Source organism: Dermacentor albipictus, chromosome 6 (assembly GCF_038994185.2).
Source record: "Dermacentor albipictus isolate Rhodes 1998 colony chromosome 6, USDA_Dalb.pri_finalv2, whole genome shotgun sequence".
In the NCBI taxonomy this organism is placed as follows: Eukaryota; Metazoa; Arthropoda; class Arachnida; order Ixodida; family Ixodidae; genus Dermacentor; species Dermacentor albipictus.
The window spans coordinates 8,328,368-8,346,816 of NC_091826.1; the positions used below are offsets into that span (position 1 = coordinate 8,328,368).

The 18,449-nt window shown below is 51.9% G+C and overlaps 1 protein-coding gene and 1 long non-coding RNA gene across 4 annotated transcripts in view; one reads left to right on the forward strand and one right to left on the reverse strand.

The window, feature by feature from the left end:
- The window catches only part of LanA (laminin subunit alpha), a 155,238-nt gene that overhangs the window by 66,381 nt on the left and 70,408 nt on the right, over window positions 1-18,449 (reverse strand). For all 3 annotated transcript variants that reach the window (XM_065424809.2, XM_065424811.2, XM_065424810.2), the window contains 3 exons: window positions 9,960-10,089; window positions 8,765-9,093; window positions 6,492-6,562 (listed from right to left, as the gene is read on the reverse strand). In XM_065424809.2, the coding sequence (XP_065280881.2) occupies window positions 6,492-6,562; window positions 8,765-9,093; window positions 9,960-10,089 (530 nt within the window). The remainder of the gene's footprint in view (window positions 1-6,491; window positions 6,563-8,764; window positions 9,094-9,959; window positions 10,090-18,449) is intronic.
- LOC135896441 (uncharacterized) lies at window positions 558-5,581 on the forward strand. Its single transcript, XR_010562708.2, has 2 exons — window positions 558-1,312; window positions 1,951-5,581. It is a non-coding gene; the product is annotated as an uncharacterized lncRNA (long non-coding RNA).

Here is an 18,449-nt window from a genome sequence, read left to right on the forward strand (position 1 = left end):
CATACAACGTGGCCACAATTTTCACCAAATGTAAACACCTTGTGATGTAGCATCCTTTCGGGACATTGGGAAACAGATCAAATAATAGTTATAGAATGCATTCGAGCTTTTGATGAATAAATTTTGATTAAGGAATGACGAGCTCGGGTGTTCTCATTTATTGTGTTCATGTTTCTTCAAGTGCACTCCTATAGCTTGTGGGGATGCGCGACTCTCACACATCCCCTGATATGTTGTTTTCCCACATGGCTTGCGTGGCTTGGTGCCCGCGGCGGTCGATGTGCTTGAAGCGCAGTGCGAGAGATGGCCCAAGTGTTGCGCTGCTGACGCCGCCGAGAGGCCGGGTTACTTGGGCGCCGAGAGACAAGGCGCGAGGTCTTTCCCCGGCGTGGACGTCCCGTGCGCGCGCGCCGACCCATGCTTCTGCGAGACCGTCTCGCGTGGCCGCCTTCAAACGCGCCACCGTTGGCATGACCGTACACGCGAACAACCAGGCGTTGGATTCCAGCATGGGGCGAACATATTCACTTGCTATCCAGTCGCGGTGAGTCGGACTTCCTAGATTTGTTGCGCGCCCATCGGCATGTTTTGTGGATAGCAACTCGGCTAGCAGGCATTGATCTATGAAAGGTGCAATAAATGCCCTTGCGATTGTTTGCACTACTGTGTTGTCGTTCCTTTGTCCCAAGAGCACGGAGGAGAGCCCCACATCTGGCTGCCCAACGTGGACCTCTTGGGGCATTGGACAATAGATTTAACAGTTTTGCTTCGTTCGAGACCTTTGTTTGAACCGAAGCGTGGGCCTAGCGTGGATTTTGATCGCTAGCGTCAGCGGCGTGCTTTCTTGAGCGAGGCGACGGTGGCTGTAGTGTGTTTGAACCACGACCAGCTTTATTACTTCGCGACCTGTTCACTGGCACCGCCTCCGTAGCCCCCGATTTTTTACTGCTTGTTTAGTTCATTCTTAGTTCGCCCGACCGCCGCTGCTCTCTGTGGCGCCACAACTTGCCCCCACGCCGAGTGCCGGCTGGCGTAGCGGTAGCAGTGGCGGCTTCTTCGTTGTGTTTTGTGCGCGTATGAACACTGTGTTTCCGGCTGCTCTGATTGCTGTCCGCATACGTGCCAAGAACACAATTACTGCTGAGAGCCTTTACATTTCGTAGGCCGTAAAAATCATCGCCCGTGATGGTGTATTGCTGCGTTCCGCTCTGCAAATCGAGCTGGCGCACAGCGAAGGGTATCACATTTCACGAGTTTCCTGTAACACAATTGCGGACCCAGTGACTCAAGAGAATTTCTCACCAAGCAGAAGGTAAGCAGTGGGAATCATATATATCTTTACGTGGCTGTGACGGCAAAAAAATATACCTGAAACGTTGACGCTTCACATGGAATGCGTCCTGGTCAGCGGGCCTCTTTTGTGCCATAAATGTTCACTGCACGACTAGCTTTGTTTACTCTCCTTTCATTTTTGCGTTGATATTCTCAACTGCAAAACTGCATACTCTACAGTATGCAATTTTGCAGACTGTAGACTGCAGACGCAGACTGGAATCATCCACGCGTCATCCAGTGCCAATGCTGGGTGTGGTGGGAGGATTCTGCTTCTCAGAAAAGTAGAGATATTGATATAAAACAGTGAGTTCAGGTGCTGTCCCAAAACAACCTTTATGGTCTGAACGAAGGGATCAACGACTGAGGCTTCGACCAAGAGGAAGGGACAGCGTTCATTCTGCACTTAGCTGTGCCTGAACAGTGACCTCTGAAAAGTGTTGTCGCCTAAAGAGCTGTCTTATAGCCATTGACAAATTATCTGTTTTCATGAATTAAGGAGATATTACCAATATTTGGGCGCTGTGCTTGTGAAAGATTGATTTAGGACTGAAATGCTACCAATAGCATTTTTCAGAGTAAGTGTCAGTAAGTTCCAATTTGCCTTCATTCTTTCAGGTGCCCCTCAACAAAGCCTTCGAGCCAGCACACTGGCAATGATTGCTGGCTTCTTGGTCAGAGCCGTGCAAGACTACATTGCATGTGAGGGCTGTCTCATTAATTTGAGGGCACCAGCCTCTCAGTCTACTACTACTGCCATCATAGCAGGCACGAGCCGGGGAGGGCTATCGTACCCTATCTTGGCTTTCGTAGGGTTCGTCAGCCGCCTGGAAGGTGCTGCATCAAGTGTGGCTCCTGTGCTTGTTAGGGGGCCAATGCCGCTTAAGAAGTTTGCAGACCTAGTGCTGCCGTCACTTATAAAGAATCAGTTGTTTGTGTGCTTGAAGGACACCACAGAGCCTCACAGAAGGGCCCAGCTAAAGCTGATTGTCCACAAGTTTATGAGGCCATTTTTGTCCAATTCTGCCTCTGATCTCACAGAAGAGCACGCCAAACGAAAATTAATTAATGCCAAACCGAAATTAAGAAAGATCCTAAAAGTGTAAGAATCTGGCTGACCTGAAATAAAGTTCTTGCCACGACCGGCTATTGTGTCTGGCAAACAAGCTTTTTTAGTCTGGTTTTATTCATTTTTCATGTAGAGTGCGTCTTGAAACGATTAACAATCGGGTAAATGCTTCTGAAAACGAGTAAGTGTGCATGGCGTGCTTTTTGTTGTAAATTGGCCGAAAGTAGCGCGGCTTCGCCCTGGGATGCTGCTAGGTACAGAGCAGAAGCAATCGTGTTGAGATTGTGCAGCTGTGCGCGAAAAAAAAAAAAACGCCGCTCGAGTAGCACCAAAGCCGCGGCCACCACTACAACCGCTCTTTGAGCTTGTTTTAGCTGCGAAACTGCTGCGCTGAGAAAGAAAAATATTACTGCTATCAGCCTTTAGTCGGGTACAGCTTTTTGCGACTATGCAGGGGAATTGCTACGAGCGTGAGACGACTGCTTCTGCGCTGTTCTCGCGCGCTCATGAGCCAGAGACTTAGGCGTGTTAGCTGACAGCTCGCGCTCTTAACTACCACTGTGTACAGAAAGCTGTCCACGATTATTGCATCTGATGAATATTACCACATATTTGCGGTGCGTGCTTAAAAAACGATGCGGTTTAAGTTGGCATACCTGCAACATGGTAACGCAAGCGTACTGAAGCTAACAGAAGTGTACGGCAAGCGCTGCCGGAATGAGGGTAACTTGTAGCACCACCTGTTGAGGCGCGCCGTCCCTCCTGAACAGCCACGTGATATTTACGCGGACACGCGCAGCCATAGGAGCCGGCGTAGTGAGCAGGTCGCGAGTAATAAAGTCGGTCGTGGTTTGAACATGTCAACGTGCTAAGCCTTTTCGCAAGTGTTTTTTTTATGACATTCGTCAGGACGAGAGCCACGTGGTCTGCATCCTGGGAGAGCGAGGCATAGCGCCCGCGGAGCATATTGGCAAGCCTGAAGCGAGTGAGTACGAAAGCCTCGAGGGTGGTCCGAATTTCTTATGTAAATAGCTTCTTCAATCTCTTTGACTCTGATGAAGTCACGGCTCTGGGAGCCGAGTGGCCGTGGGCCACGGGTGCCACTACGGGCTAACTGGTATTGTGGCCTGGCACCGGGCGCTCCGACACCGTCTGGCACGGTGGGTGCGGTCAACTCGGATGCTGTGTGCACCGAACGGAGTAGAACCACCTCACAGAGCTGACGTCTCCTCGTGGCTGCCTGTTTTGCGCCCATTTTGGGTGTTGTTTGTTGGATGCCGGTTGTTGTCAGAGTAGCGATGCTTTAGGCCTAAGGCTTTACGAAGCTGCCTGTTGCATGTGGAGGGACACAACCCGGTGGACCGTGGCGTTGAGGTGTTGCACTTTGCGTCCCTCATTCTAGTTAGCCTCGCACGAATTGAAATTACTCGTTCGACTCAAGAAAGCAAGCTTCGTTCACGTGAACTTAGCATCTGAGTAGCTGCCCGATCTTTTGCTGGCCGAGTTGAACATGTTGAACAGGCGATGCGCATGCACAATTTCTCTCCCTTGCACTACTTTAGTGTTTGCCGAGTGTGTTGAGTGTACGCAGCGTGATTGGAGTCACCCCTGGCTTGCTGTCACCTGCACATCGTCTGCGCTGCTGCCCCGAACTACGATCGAGTCACCCGGGCGATGGTGATGCTGTGGCCAGTGCAGCGCAGCGACTTCGGCCGCCTCCTGCATCCAGCTCACAACCCTCGGCGGCGGACAAAAGAGCCGGCGGTCACCGACAGCTACAGCGGCTCTTCCTAGCAGGGCGCGAGCGACACTTGCTCGTACCGGCTACTGCATCGTCGTCTCCGGAGTCCTGGCCTGTAATCGTGCCGTCGAGTCTACAAAGCTGCTGCTGTGACCGGTGGACGCCAGCGGTGTACCCACGGACAATGTCGGCTTGCATGCTATGAACAGCCTGTGGACATTTCCTCAGAGCGGCCACTGTTGCATGTACTATCTTGTTCGCAAAGCACGGATTAATGTTAGACCGTGTCACATGTTTCGCCAGAATAAGAAGTGATTTAAGGTTGGGGGGATGTGGGGATGCGCGACTCTCACGCATCCCCTGATATGTTGTTTTCCCGCACGGCTCGCGTGGCTTGGTGCCTGCGGCGGTCGATGTGCTTGAAGCGCAGTGCGAGAGATGGCACGAGTGTTGCGCTGCTGACGCCGCCGAGAGGCGGGGTTACTTGGGTGCCAAGAGACAAGACGCGAGGTCTTTCCCCGGCGTGGACGTCCCGCGCGTGCGCGCCGACCCATGCTTCTGTGAGACCGTCTCGCGTGGCCGCCTTCAAACACGCCACCGTTGGAGTGACCGTACACGCGAACGACCAGGCGTTGGGTTCCAGCATGGGGCGAACATATTCACTCGCTATCCGGTCGCGGTGAGTCGGACTTCCTAGATTTGTTGCGCGCCCATCGGCATGTTTTGTGGATAGCAACTCGGCTAGCAGGCATTGATCTATGAAAGGTGCAATAAATGCCCTTGCGATTTTTGCACTACTGTGTTGTCGTTCCTTTGTCCCAAGAGCACGGAGGAGAACCCCACAAGCTAAGTCATGAATTGCCAAATAGCTTATCACGACGCCTACAGCTATAAACATAAACTCTGTGAATTATCTAGTTCTCCCAGGACATCATTAAAACAAGCATATAATGTTTTCAAGTGCTTCTAGTTACACTAGTTCCCTCGCTGAAAAAAGTTGCAGAGCAATGTTGGAAGCAACATGAACATTTAGCAAAATATTCATTCTGCTGAAGAAGCTGCCCATGTACCATTAGAATTGAAGATTATATTACTAAATTTTTCTTTAAAGGGCCCCTCACCAGTTCTGGACATTTTGAGCTGACAAGCGCATCGCATACAATGTGTGCCAACGATTTTGTTTCAAATTACACTGCTACGCACCGCGGAAAGGTATGAAATTTCAATCTGAACGCCATTTTCCCTTCTCATGGCCACTGCGCTACAAGCCAGATGGTGACGTACTCGCGTCCCTGCGCTTACGTACTCTGGTCCACAGTGTGACATCGCTCGTGGTGACACGTGACTTCGAAAATTATTCAAGGCACCATCTGTTATCTGTGTGATCTGCTGGTTGAATTGACAAATTAAGTTTAGAGAAATAAAACACACAAATGGAATGTCTTTGTGTTGTTTGTTTTACTTCACACCGAAGCAAGAGAAATGTACTTCCGCTTCATCTGCTTGTTTTCACGGTCGTGCAGTCACGTGCGCAGATACCGAAACTATGCCATTTCCTGCCGTGTATCACCGTGTGATCTTGCTCTGCGATCCGTTTGCTCTGCCTCAGTATTTGTGTAGCGATGAATTATACCGCTAGCCATGTGTCCTTGTGCACAGCGTGCAAAATTATGCGCTGCACGAACGAGATAACAGCTCGTGCGAGACGCTGTCAGCGGAATTGCATAGCGCTGGAAAAAAAAAATTGCGAGGAGAAAAAAAAATGAAGGCAGAGCCTGTGACGTGTGCATCATGCAATCCTCAAGGTCCAGTATGGGAGAACGCAGGGGAGGAATTTCGCTTGCAGAGGCTAGACGGGGCGAGTGGAGAGAGCGTCTTGCTTGGCAGTGGAGCCCACCTGCTAAAATCATGGGTTCGTGGCACTGAAATATTTATATCTCAGCTATTAATGAGCCAATTTGAAAAATTCTTGTGGCAGAATGCTCTGTAGAGGACATGTAACAACTTGCAGCTTATGACCAAAATTTGCTGTGGGGCCTGGCGAGGGGCATTTTAATGCCATTTTCCCTTGATTATAAGCATTCACAGAAATTGTGTGAAAACATTATTTAATAAAAAGCAGAGCACGCCTGCACAAGCAATAATACAACAAGCTTTTAGTCAATTGAAAAAAAAATTAAAAGTGAGAAGTTAGGGACAACTTAAAAGAAACCTCAGATGTGTACGACAGAGGCCTGGCATTGACAAATTGGGGCGCAGGGAGGTACGTGGGGCTCAGACCCACGAGCCCCCCCTCTGTAGTTGGTGGCTATGTGACAGTGTAAGATGGCTCTTATGTTGCACACACACCTGCACTGTCCACTCTGCAGGTCACACTGGAGATTGCCTCCTTGGACTCCGTGAGGGTTGCAGTTACATTCCTGCGTACAGGCAAGCACATCTCTTTTCACAGGAGCACATGGAAAGCTACATCAGTACAAGTACGATTTGGTGATAAAGTATGATGCCTATTCTTCGGCTGAATAGAGCACAACAAAGCTTTACATATTGTATCATGGCATTCGTAGGAACCTCAACAGACATTGCCTTGCCATATTTCAAAGTCATAGCTTTGTCATGTTAAACAGTCAGTAGTATTAACACAATCTAACATGGTGAAAAATAACATCCAATGGTAGCACATGCTCGTTTGTCTTTCAATCCCTTCCGAGATGCACAAGGTCATCCAGTAAAGGGTGAACACCTCAAGTGCTGAAGCACTCAGGGGAGCTTCACCGTAAATTTACAGCCTCCAAAAATAACCTTCAAATAATATACAGTATGCTTTTTTAGCTGCAATAAATTTTTTAAAATTGCCTGCGGCAGGTAGCACGAAAGCTAATGAGCAAAGTGGTGTTAATTATTGAAATAAGCACTTTGATTTCTCACAGAGGTAATGGCCACCTTATCGAGCAATTTAGATCAAGGGTTAGAATTTCGCTATCTGCCACAAGCAATTTTTTAAATTTTCATGCAGCTAAAAGAAAAAGCACCCTATACCATTAAACCTCGATATACCGAAGTAGGTAAAATCGGCAATTTGCTTCACTTTATCAAAATATTTTGTATTGAAATCCAACCTTTTATGGAAACAAATACATCGCCAATCCATTTTCCTTACACGGGAAGGGGCTGCAGAATTTTCTGAATTATTGGGCAATCGAAAAAAGCAAATTTGAATGAGAAAACAATTCATTTTTATGAATTTGGAAGTCGGCAATGAATGATACCGTTTCATGACACGTCGATAATATCTTCACATCAGTGGTACGAATGAAGCGAAGCCAGCCATGCTCCCGAATGCACTCTGTGCCCGTGGCTATCATGAAAAGTGCCACCAACGAGGAGCGAATGCTTCATTTGCCTCTCGCTCCAACAAGTCACCGAAACTCGAGATTATGCAACCTCCAATACTAAACGCACCAGAAGACAGCTTACGTAATGCCAAGCCATATCAGCAGGCCCACTCTTTGCACAAGCAGCAGATTACCTCTAAAGCAGGGTGCAGTGCTGCATATGCGCTCAGCCACGCTTAAGCCATGCACAGCCATGGCTGAGCTGCATGCCAGAAATTGTGATGCGCGCCAACTTACCCCCCTCCCCCCTCTTTCCCTTTGCTTGCACAGGAAGAAGGCGGCACTCGTGAAGCTACCATCTTTCTTGTTTCACCCTTGCATACTTTCACTTGCACCTAAAGCACAAAGTGCACGGGCGCAATAGACTATTACTGCATAAGAAACATGATGCGGCTCCATTTCGGTGGTTGCTCTTGTTGTGCCGCACACGATTTGAGAGGTGCGTTTGCAAGCAGCCACATGCAAGTTAATCATTTGACCCTCTGCGTCTGTGGAATCTTCCATTTACTGTCTCAACATTCCTTTACAGCGGAAGTGAAATTTCGTTAGATTGAAATTGCACACAAACACACTTCATTATATTGAGGTTCGAAACACATGGTGTTCTTTGGTAAAGAGGTTATGAAAAGTTAAATACTTTGTCATATCAAGAATTTTATTATATTGAAGTTTGTTATATTGAGGTATAATTATATTTGTGTTAAGCAGCATGCACTGGCCTTATTTTTATAATAAAGATTTGAAATTTTACCATTCTGAATAATAATAAAATGTTCCCCATAAAAGATGGTAACACTGTGCAATTCCTGCATATGTGCTTTGCCATAAATTGCACATTACTATATTTCATAATATTTAATAATTAAATTGAAAAACGTAGCAAAAATATTGAGAGAGATGCTGGTAACTACCTAAGGAAGTGGAACATAGCCCACTTGCCTCAAAGAAAAGGGGATAAGAAGGAGTGCGAGACAAAACTGCACTTTCATTAGAAACATGCTTAAGTAGGTGTGAAACTCGCAGGATGCAATGCAGAAAAACTTGATTAAAGTTTCTGGAAGTAAGTAAATGGGGTATAAAATAATCTTGTAAAAATAGTCCTTAAGACAAGGCAGAAGAGGCAAAAAAAAAAAAAGGCTTAAAGCCCAGCACTGAAAATATCACCCATCTCATACAGCCAACAATGGCAGATAGACATGTGTGTCACATAACTGCAAGAAGACGCACCTCACATCCGACAATGCGAGTGTAGCCAAAGGTGAGTGGCACACAGGTGTCGCACTTTTCGCCAGTGACACGAGGAGGGCAGATGCACTGGCCAGTGACTGGGTGGCACACAGCAGTGTTGGGACAGTCGCATGGCTGGCATGCAGGGAAGCCATAGTAGCCTGTGCGGCACTGGGAGCAGGTGCGGCCAATCACATTCTCCTTGCACTGGCACTGGCCACCGAAACGCTCGCACTCAAAAGACAACGAGCCATCGATGTTGCACTGGCAGGGAAGTGCCCCATTGTTGTATTCAGCAGTGACTGAAAATACCGCTTCCTTGCAAAAGTCTGTGAAATGAAACAAAGGGTGCATTTCAGTCTAAAAAGCCTTTCTTAAGTGCAATGCTTGTGACCCACGTGACCAGTAAGTTTAATAAATGAAAGGGATATAGTGCATGTGAGGTCGACGCTCACATGGCCCTACAGTTAGGCATGTACTTGCAAAAGCGCACTACTTGTCACTATACACACATGACTGCACTGCATAATCACCAACACCACCCTTTTCTAACGAACAATCAGTGCTTATACTCTTTCAAGCAATGAAGTTTATATTAGACGCCTTGTGCCAATCAATTAATGCTAGATGTTGTAGCGTGTTGACAGGGCATCCAGAAGTGGGACCTACAGCGTGAGTTTGAAACTGAAACTGAGGATATAACACTAGACATATCACTAGTGTTTGCCATCCTAGTTTGCAGTTGTTATCACTAGTTATGCAATGTTTGACACATTGCAAAACGGAGCTGGGTTGAGATGAGGCACAAATGTGTGAGGAGCTAGCTACTGCCGCTTCCTATTTTGTCCCTTCGTCTATTCAAGCTATTCATCTATCATGTTTTAAGCCATCCAATTCATCCCATATAACGTTTCTTTGACTGTATTAGAAGATGCGCAGTATGTCCACATCGTGCATGTTTATAATGCACAAAAATGTTTAAGGTAATGTGGATGCTTTTTCACATAGCAATGCTTTTTGATGACATTTCTTTCTTTGCCTTGTGAGCAAATTTAAAAATGATCTATCATTACTTCCACACATAAAACAACAGACAACTCCTGTATCAGAAACAAAATGTATCATTTGCTTTCTATCTTTTCTGCCTGTAGTTGCAAAATAAAAATAAAAGCAGAGGGTTTAAAGGAACATATACCACTGGTGTCGGTGTTGATATAAAGGCTGTTTTGCCCACATTGCTTGATGAATTCAACAGCCTTGTCCAGGGGAAGAGGTTGCAGCATTGACTTGTCAAACTGGTCTTCACGAATTAGCATCAAGTGGTCCTGCATGCCGTGCAAAAAATGTTGAGTTGCACCACAGATGGCCAGACATGACTGCCTAAACAGACTGCACAATTCTGTGCTAGTTCATGTGCTCATGTGTGGCATCTAAAAGAATGATCGCTGGGACACATCATGGCTACACAATAATTAGATTTCCCAGCTAAATGCCACAAAGAAATCAAGAGCTATGGAGGGTTTCACAACAGATAATATCAACTGCACGTTATTCATAATTGTGTTTCCTAGTCTTAACAGTTTCTTAAATGCAGTAATGCAGAACGACCTTAACCTTGTCAGTTTCTGGTGCAGTACGTGGCAGATGACCCTGAACTCAGACAAATGTAAAGTTATGTCCTTCTCGCGTAAACATTCAAACTCTCACTTTTCCTACGTCCTAAATAACACCGCCGTACCTCCGACATTGTCCTACAAGTACCTTGGCATTGAACTCGCAACTCATCTTTCCTGGAGTACACATTGTGGGGATCGCACGCGCATCCCGATATCTCCGGAGCGGCCACGCGATTATCACGCGATAATCACGTGCTCGCTCGCGGAGGGTAGCGTGGAGAGGGCACCTTCGCCACCTCCCGCTGCTCTTCGCGCCTGGCCGCGACGCTGCAGCCAAGGCACCCCGTTCCCTCCTTTCCCTTTCTTGGAACCGGGGAGACCCCCTCTCCGCCGCTCGGGAGAAGCGCTATTCCCCCGACGCATCTTTGTCTCACGGTGGAAGAGCTAGCGAACGGCCGCATCTCAAATCCGCCGCTGAGACCGCCGCACGCCGTCCCCCTGTGTTGCGCCCGGCCTTTGTGTGCGACTCACCGCCCCAGGGCCCGAGCGCGGATCCACTTTTGGGTGAGCTGAACTCTTATCAGCCTCTTTTGTGGTTCCCACATTGTGCGGTTTGTTTCGCCCCAGACGTGCGGAATGCTCCGCCGCTGAGGTTTTGTGTTGTGTTGTGTTGTGTTTGTGTGTGTTGTGGCTGTTGCTGTCTGTTGGAAACAGTGTACTCTAAGGTGAATAAACACCTTAGGTTGAGACTCACCCTGTCCCCACTGGCCTGAACCCGCCGTGGTCGCAACTCACTGCGAGCCGCGGGTTAGGGGTCACAGCTCTGACTGCTAGGGCTGCTGCGAAAGTGCTAGGGAGCGACTGCCGCTCCGTCGGCGCTGTGCGATCCAGAGAAGGGTCAGGTGCGCACGCGCGAGCCTGAGTAATACCCCTATATTTGGCGCCCAACGTGGGGCCAGAGGTGTGACAGGTTGAGTCTGTTTGTGTGAGTGTCTGCCACTGCACGAACGAACCATGGCAGCATACGGGGCTGATTTACAGCCGTTGTATACGCTGTCGCAGGTTGCTACCAGCAGGCAACAATTCGAAGCGGCGGTAACTGCTACCGCTCAGTCATGCCCTGCGGCGAACATTAGCCCTGGGAATTTGATAAGCTTCGAAGAGGGTAGCGCTACACACGAGGCGCTCTCTCCGGCAGGATGTACCCTTGAAGGCGTGAGGCACATTACGCCGAACCCTTCGCCAGTGTTTGCGGAGAGCATGGAGCCACTGCGGCATACTTGCTCGACGCGTTCTGCTCCTGTGCCAGGCATTACTGGCCAGAGCGAGCCTCGTACCCTTGAAGGCGTGAGGCACATTACGCCGAACCCTTCGCCAGTGTTTGCGGAGAGCATGGAGCCACTGCGGCATACTTGCTCGACGCGTTCTGCTCCTGTGCCAGGCATTACTGGCCAGAGCGAGCCCCAACAGGCGCTGTTGCAGGATGCGATGCGCTTGATTGAGAGGTTGACAGGTGCCGTGCAGAACACTCTGCTGACATCTGCCGCCGCTGCTAGACCGAGAGTGAGGGTGGACTTACCCACCTACAGCGGGTATCATGATTCAGTTAGCGTCAACGAATACCTCGATCGCGTGCTGACTTACCAGCGCGCAACGGGGCTGTCCGATGGCGAGATACTGGAACGCGTCGTACCAGTGTCGTTAACTGATCACGCTGCCCGCTGGTTCCGGCTTACTGGCTACCGGTCTAGCACGCTGGCTGAGTTCCGAGCGGGATTACGCGAGGAATTCCTGCCCGCAGATTACGAGCGTCGTCTGCGGCGCGAGTTGGAGCTACGTACTCAGCATCCGGACGAATCCTTGCTCGAGTACGTCAGGGCGATGGACGAACTTTATCGTACCGCTGACCCTACCGCTCCGAACTGCGATAAGGTGGAGAGAGTCACACGACAAGCTCATCCCACCTTCGCAGCGTACCTAAGAGGCAGCAAGTTCAGGGATTTGGATGAGCTGGCCTCGGAGGCAAAGCGCATACAGGCGGACATACTCGCCTTGCGCTCATACCGACCTCCACCCCCAGCGTCGAGGGCACTTGAGCCGCGATGCGCGTGGAACGGGGACACTTTTCGCACTCGTTCCGGTGGAGATGGTGTGGTTGCTTTCAGTGACGGACAACTGAGAAACGGTTGGGGCTTATCTGACCGGGCTCTCGATCCGTACACTTATGCCATGCGTGCAGCATGCGCTGCCGATGGCCGAGGTATGCAGAATCGTGGTCGATATGCCGGCTCGGTGATGCGAGAGCAGAGCGTGCCTGCAAGGGAGCAGTCGATACAGAGGAATAACGGTCAAACGGCGCGAGGCACTGGACGCCAAGCCCGTCAAAGGCCGGCTCTCCTCTGTTATCGGTGCAACCAGCCGGGGCACTACGCCCGGGATTGCAGACAGCCTGCGAACCGAGAGCACGCGCTTTCGGGAAACGAGCGGGGCCGCCGCTGAGCAGTGCTGCATGGCCGGCGGCGGTTACAGCGGTGCGAAGTGAGACACACGAACTCCTTGCCCCGCTGGCTTGTCGTTTTGGATTGCCCAGCGACACGCCAGTCCCGCTCATAGAGGTTACAGTCGCCCGGCGCAGGTTTTTTGCGCTGTTAGACACAGGAGCAAGCGCTTCACTATTTGGCGACGAGGTGTGTGAACATCTCCGTCGGAGCGCTATCCGACTGAGAGAGAGTAATGTGACCTTCCGACTGGCCAGCGGCACGGCACACGCGAGCTGTGCTGCTAGGCTTGTGGTGCGGTGGGAGAAACGGGTGAGGCGACAGCGCCTAGCTCACCTTCCCGGCCTGTCGGTTCCTATAATTCTTGGTAAGAGACTTCCTCGCCAAGACGGGCATTGTTATTGACGTCTGCAACGGAGGATATAGGGAGCGAGCATGTGGCACCCTGAAACCTTTCGTTTCATTTCAAAAAGCGTCAGAGACAACTTCGTTCGATGATGCTTCGCGCGCAGACCGAACAAACGATTGCCCGAAAAGGTCCCTCAGAACGGTTGCGGCCGGGTCGAAATGCCGTCCGGCCAACCGCGCTGAGAAAAGAGGCGCGGAGGGGAACTGCTCCCCTCCCGCACAGCCCGTAACCCCCGCTGCGGTGGCAGACTGTGCCGCAGTGAGGGGCGAACGATACCACCCGCTGCTGGACGACTCAAGCAGTTTGTCGGGGGAAGAAAAGGCTCGCCTCTCAGCGCTTCTGACTGAATATGATGCCGTATTCACAGAGCGGCCTGGTTGCACTACGCTATACAGGCACAAAATTGAGACAGGCGATGCCTCTCCGTGGAAGTGTAATCCTCGGCCGGTGAGTTTGGCTAAGAGGAAAGCACTAGACAGCGCTCTGGACGAACTGCTCGATACAGGCGTTGTTGAAAGATCGGACAGCCCATGGGGTTTTCCTGTGGTGTTGGTTCCTAAAAAGGATGGGACGCCCCGCCTTTGTGTTGACTATCGCCGCCTGAACGAGGTGACACGCAAGGACGCATATCCGCTTCCTAGCATTCCCTCGGTCGTATCCAACGTTGGCGGAGCGAAGTACTTCACTACGCTCGATGCAAGCAGAGGATACTTTCAGGTGGAGGTAGATCCCTGTGACCGAGAGAAGACTGCCTTCACGTGTCACAGGGGACTTTTCCAGTTTACCCGTATGCCATTCGGACTTGTCGGTGCGCCTGCGACTTACCAGCGCCTGATGGACCGTGTCTTGGGTGACGCAAGGTGGCACCACGCTCTTGCTTACCTGGACGATGTTGTGGTATACTCGCGTACCTTTGATGGGCACTTACGCCATCTCAGGGACGTGTTGGAGCGTCTGAGGTCTGCGGGGATAACGCTAAACCCGACCAAGACCCAGATCGCAGCAACCCGAGTAACGCTACTGGGGTTTAAACTGGATAACGGACGCCTTCTACCGTGTGATGACAAGGTTCAGGCATTATTGAACTACCCGTCACCGGAAGACATAGGCGGACTGAGACGCTTTTTGGGGCTGGCGAATTTCTATCGACAGTTCATCCCAAACTGCGCTGCACTGCAAGCCCCCTTGACAATGCTGTTGAGGAAAGGTGAGCAGTGGAGGTGGGGTCCCGAGCAAGAGGAGGCACTGCGCAACCTCGTAAACGCGCTCGTGGAAACCACCGAGTTAAGGCTACCTGATTTGAACAAAGAATTTGTCATTCATACGGACGCCAGCGACCTTGGCCTAGGAGCGGTTTTGCTCCAACAGCACGAAGGTAGCTTGCGCCCGGTAGCTTTTGCCAGCCGCTCTTTGACTCCCGCAGAGAAAAATTACTCCGTGACAGAAAAGGAATGTCTGGCGATCATTTTCGCTCTCAAAAAGTTTGACTACTATATTGATGGAGTCCCATTCATAATTGAGACCGATCATATGGCATTAACTTGGCTTAGGCGCCTAGGAGAGCCGAGCGGCCGGCTCGCGCGATGGGCACTTCTCCTGCAGCGATACGATATTACCGTTCGCTACAGGAGAGGAAAGAACAACGTTGTGGCGGACGCACTTTCGCGCGCGCCCGTTGACTGTGAGAAGAGTGATATTACTACTCAACTCACCTCGCCCGAAACTGAGCTTGAGAGCGGACTAACCGCTGCGACGATTGAGGTTGTCAGGAGGGGTAATATTAATACCCATCGTGACCCCTCAGTGACTCAGCCGAAGAGCAGAGTAACTGCTACAATGCTCGACGGCGCTGGTCCCGAAGGAAGGGCGGATGGACCCCCTTCTCAGGACGAAAGCGTGAACCACTTGGACTGCGTCAGTTCTGTGGGGAGCGTGTTCGGCAGAAAGGAGCTGTTAGAGGCACAGCGGGAGGATCCGTTTTGTAAAAAAGTGTTTGAGGGGCTCCGGGAGCCCGGCGGCGCGGCCGCGGCGCACATGGACGCAGCTGGTATTGCTGTGGGTGCGCGGCGCTCCGAAACAGCTGGTAATGCTGTGAGCGCGTTGGATTCCTACCTGCTAGACTCTGACGGCGTCCTGCTGAGATACATTCCCGCGGAGAAGGATACACACGAGTCCTTCAAAGCGGTGATTCCACGCACGCTGAGAGGAGCACTTTTACGCTACTTTCACGATACGTGCCTGGCCGGGCATGCAAGTGGCCCTAAGACTTATCTAAAGTTGTGCCGCTTTGCTACCTGGCCTGGAATGAAGCGGGAGGTGATGCGCTACGCCCGCTCGTGCAACGTGTGCCAACGCGTGAAGCCGCGTGGTGGACGCCCACCCGGGCTCATGCAGCCGATCAATAGCCGAACACCGTGGCAAATTGCGGCATGTGACGTCATGGGGCCTTACCCCAGGACACCGAGCGGGAACCGATTCCTTCTCGTAGTCACAGACCATTTCAGCAAGTGGGCGGAATTGTTCCCCCTGCGGAAGCTGACGGCACGCGTTATCATGGGAAAGCTGATCGAGGTGTTTACACGATTCGGCTATCCTGAGCAGCTGATAACGGACAATGCGTCCTACTTCACTGCCAAACTCTTCGTGGACTCTTGTGCAGCTCTCGGCATTAAGCACAGGAGAACAACCACGTACCATGCCCAGGCGAATCCCACTGAGCGTGTGAACCGCAACATCAAGCACATGCTAGTTGCATTTGCGGGGACGCACAATGAGTGGGACGCTTGTCTTCCTGAAATTGGATTTGCTATCAGGTCGACAGTGAATCGATCGACTGGGTATACACCCGCCACCCTCAACCTTGGGAGGGAGCTGCTGAATCCGGTAGAACTTACTCTACAGGAACGAAGCAGCACGGAACTGGTTGTTTCGTCGGCACGCGCCGATTATGCGACTGGGCTGCGCGCGAAGGTAACGGAGGCTTTACGAAAAGCGCGACGGAACCTGAGCACTGCACGTGCCGAGCAGAAAGCGCAGTACGACCGCTCTCATCGGGAAGTTCACTACAGAGTGGGCGACCTGGTGTTGAGACGGAATCACGTCCTGAGCGACGCCAGTAAGAAATTCTCAGCTTCTCTGGCGCCGAAATGGACAGGACCGTACCGGGTGCGAGAGACTGTCTCTTCGCTCGTGTACAGGCTGGCGGACTTGAAGCTAAGACCGATCAGCCGACCGGTGCATGTCTGCGATCTCAAACCCTACTATGACAGAGGGAACGAGTGGCCCGAGGAGAATGCTCTCCCGCGCCCGCAGGCAGCGGCATCGGGTGGCACGGCTCGACGTTCGAGCCCGGTGCAGCATTATAACTTGCGATCTCGGCAGAACTAACTCTGTCCGGTTCGCGGAGGCTATTTTATTGTGCACGATATCGGACGGAATGCTCCTCCGATGTCTAGCTTGCAGGCTTCCAGAGCGAGCACGCGCTTTCTCTTTGGAAGAAGCGAGAGGGGCTAACAGAATTGTCGCAGCAGCAGACCGCCCGTCGGGAGCCGTGAAACAACCACCAAGCAAAAAGGAAAGACCATCTCCACTCCTGGTGGGGACGAGCAGGCCGCAAGCAGTCAGCAGCGCAGTGCGGGCAACAGGCGGCGAGAAAACATCCTCCGGCGGCTAACAGCGAGGTGAGAGGTGCAGCGGGCGACTTCCGGTCCGGAATGGTCGCAGCGGCGCAGAATTCGCCGAACCGCGCCGCAGAACCCCGCCACCGAGTTGCAAGCCCCGCAACCAAGCATCCAGCCTCAAGGCCGAGCGTAGACTTCTCCCGCAAGGACAGAGTGGACCCCTGCTGCGCAGCGAGGTGCACGCCATCGTCAGGGGTGGGTCGGCGCGCCTTTGCCGACCTTGCGTGCCGAAACCCGCGAGGGAGGACAACGAACCCCGGGAACACCAAAATACAGCTGTCCTGCGCCATCTCGAGGCTGGTTCGGGGATCGCGTCAGCGTAATCGAGGCAGCCAAGAAAAATCCAGGGACCCTTTCGCCACCACGGACCCGGCACGTCCGACTGGGCAGGTGACGCCGCCGAGACGCAAGGTGACCCGGACCCAGCAGCCTTCTTGCCTCCTGCTGCGTCCCGTTACTGCCAAGCTGCTCCGTGGCATCGTTCAACGTTCCGGCCTGGCTCGCGACCACCTACACGGCGACAACGACGGTCTGCAGCTAGAGCTGCTCCCTCACCAACATGGATGGACTCAAACCGTGTTGCTGTCGGAGTAGCATGTCCCTCTCGCAGGAAAGCCTCAGGTGACGGCGGCCTCTTAGCGGCTAAAGGGTTATTTTAAGGAGGGGGGGATGTGGGGATCGCACGCGCATCCCGATATCTCCGGAGCGGCCACGCGATTATCACGCGATAATCACGTGCTCGCTCGCGGAGGGTAGCGTGGAGAGGGCACCTTCGCCACCTCCCGCTGCTCTTCGCGCCTGGCCGCGACGCTGCAGCCAAGGCACCCCGTTCCCTCCTTTCCCTTTCTTGGAACCGGGGAGACCCCCTCTCCGCCGCTCGGGAGAAGCGCTATTCCCCCGACGCATCTTTGTCTCACGGTGGAAGAGCTAGCGAACGGCCGCATCTCAAATCCGCCGCTGAGACCGCCGCACGCCGTCCCCCTGTGTTGCGCCCGGCCTTTGTGTGCGACTCACCGCCCCAGGGCCCGAGCGCGGATCCACTTTTGGGTGAGCTGAACTCTTATCAGCCTCTTTTGTGGTTCCCACATTGTGCGGTTTGTTTCGCCCCAGACGTGCGGAATGCTCCGCCGCTGAGGTTTTGTGTTGTGTTGTGTTGTGTTTGTGTGTGTTGTGGCTGTTGCTGTCTGTTGGAAACAGTGTACTCTAAGGTGAATAAACACCTTAGGTTGAGACTCACCCTGTCCCCACTGGCCTGAACCCGCCGTGGTCGCAACTCACTGCGAGCCGCGGGTTAGGGGTCACAGCTCTGACTGCTAGGGCTGCTGCGAAAGTGCTAGGGAGCGACTGCCGCTCCGTCGGCGCTGTGCGATCCAGAGAAGGGTCAGGTGCGCACGCGCGAGCCTGAGTAATACCCCTATAACATATAACGGCTATCTGCGCAAAAGCTTCGAAAACTCTGGGTTATCTTCGACGGAACTTGCG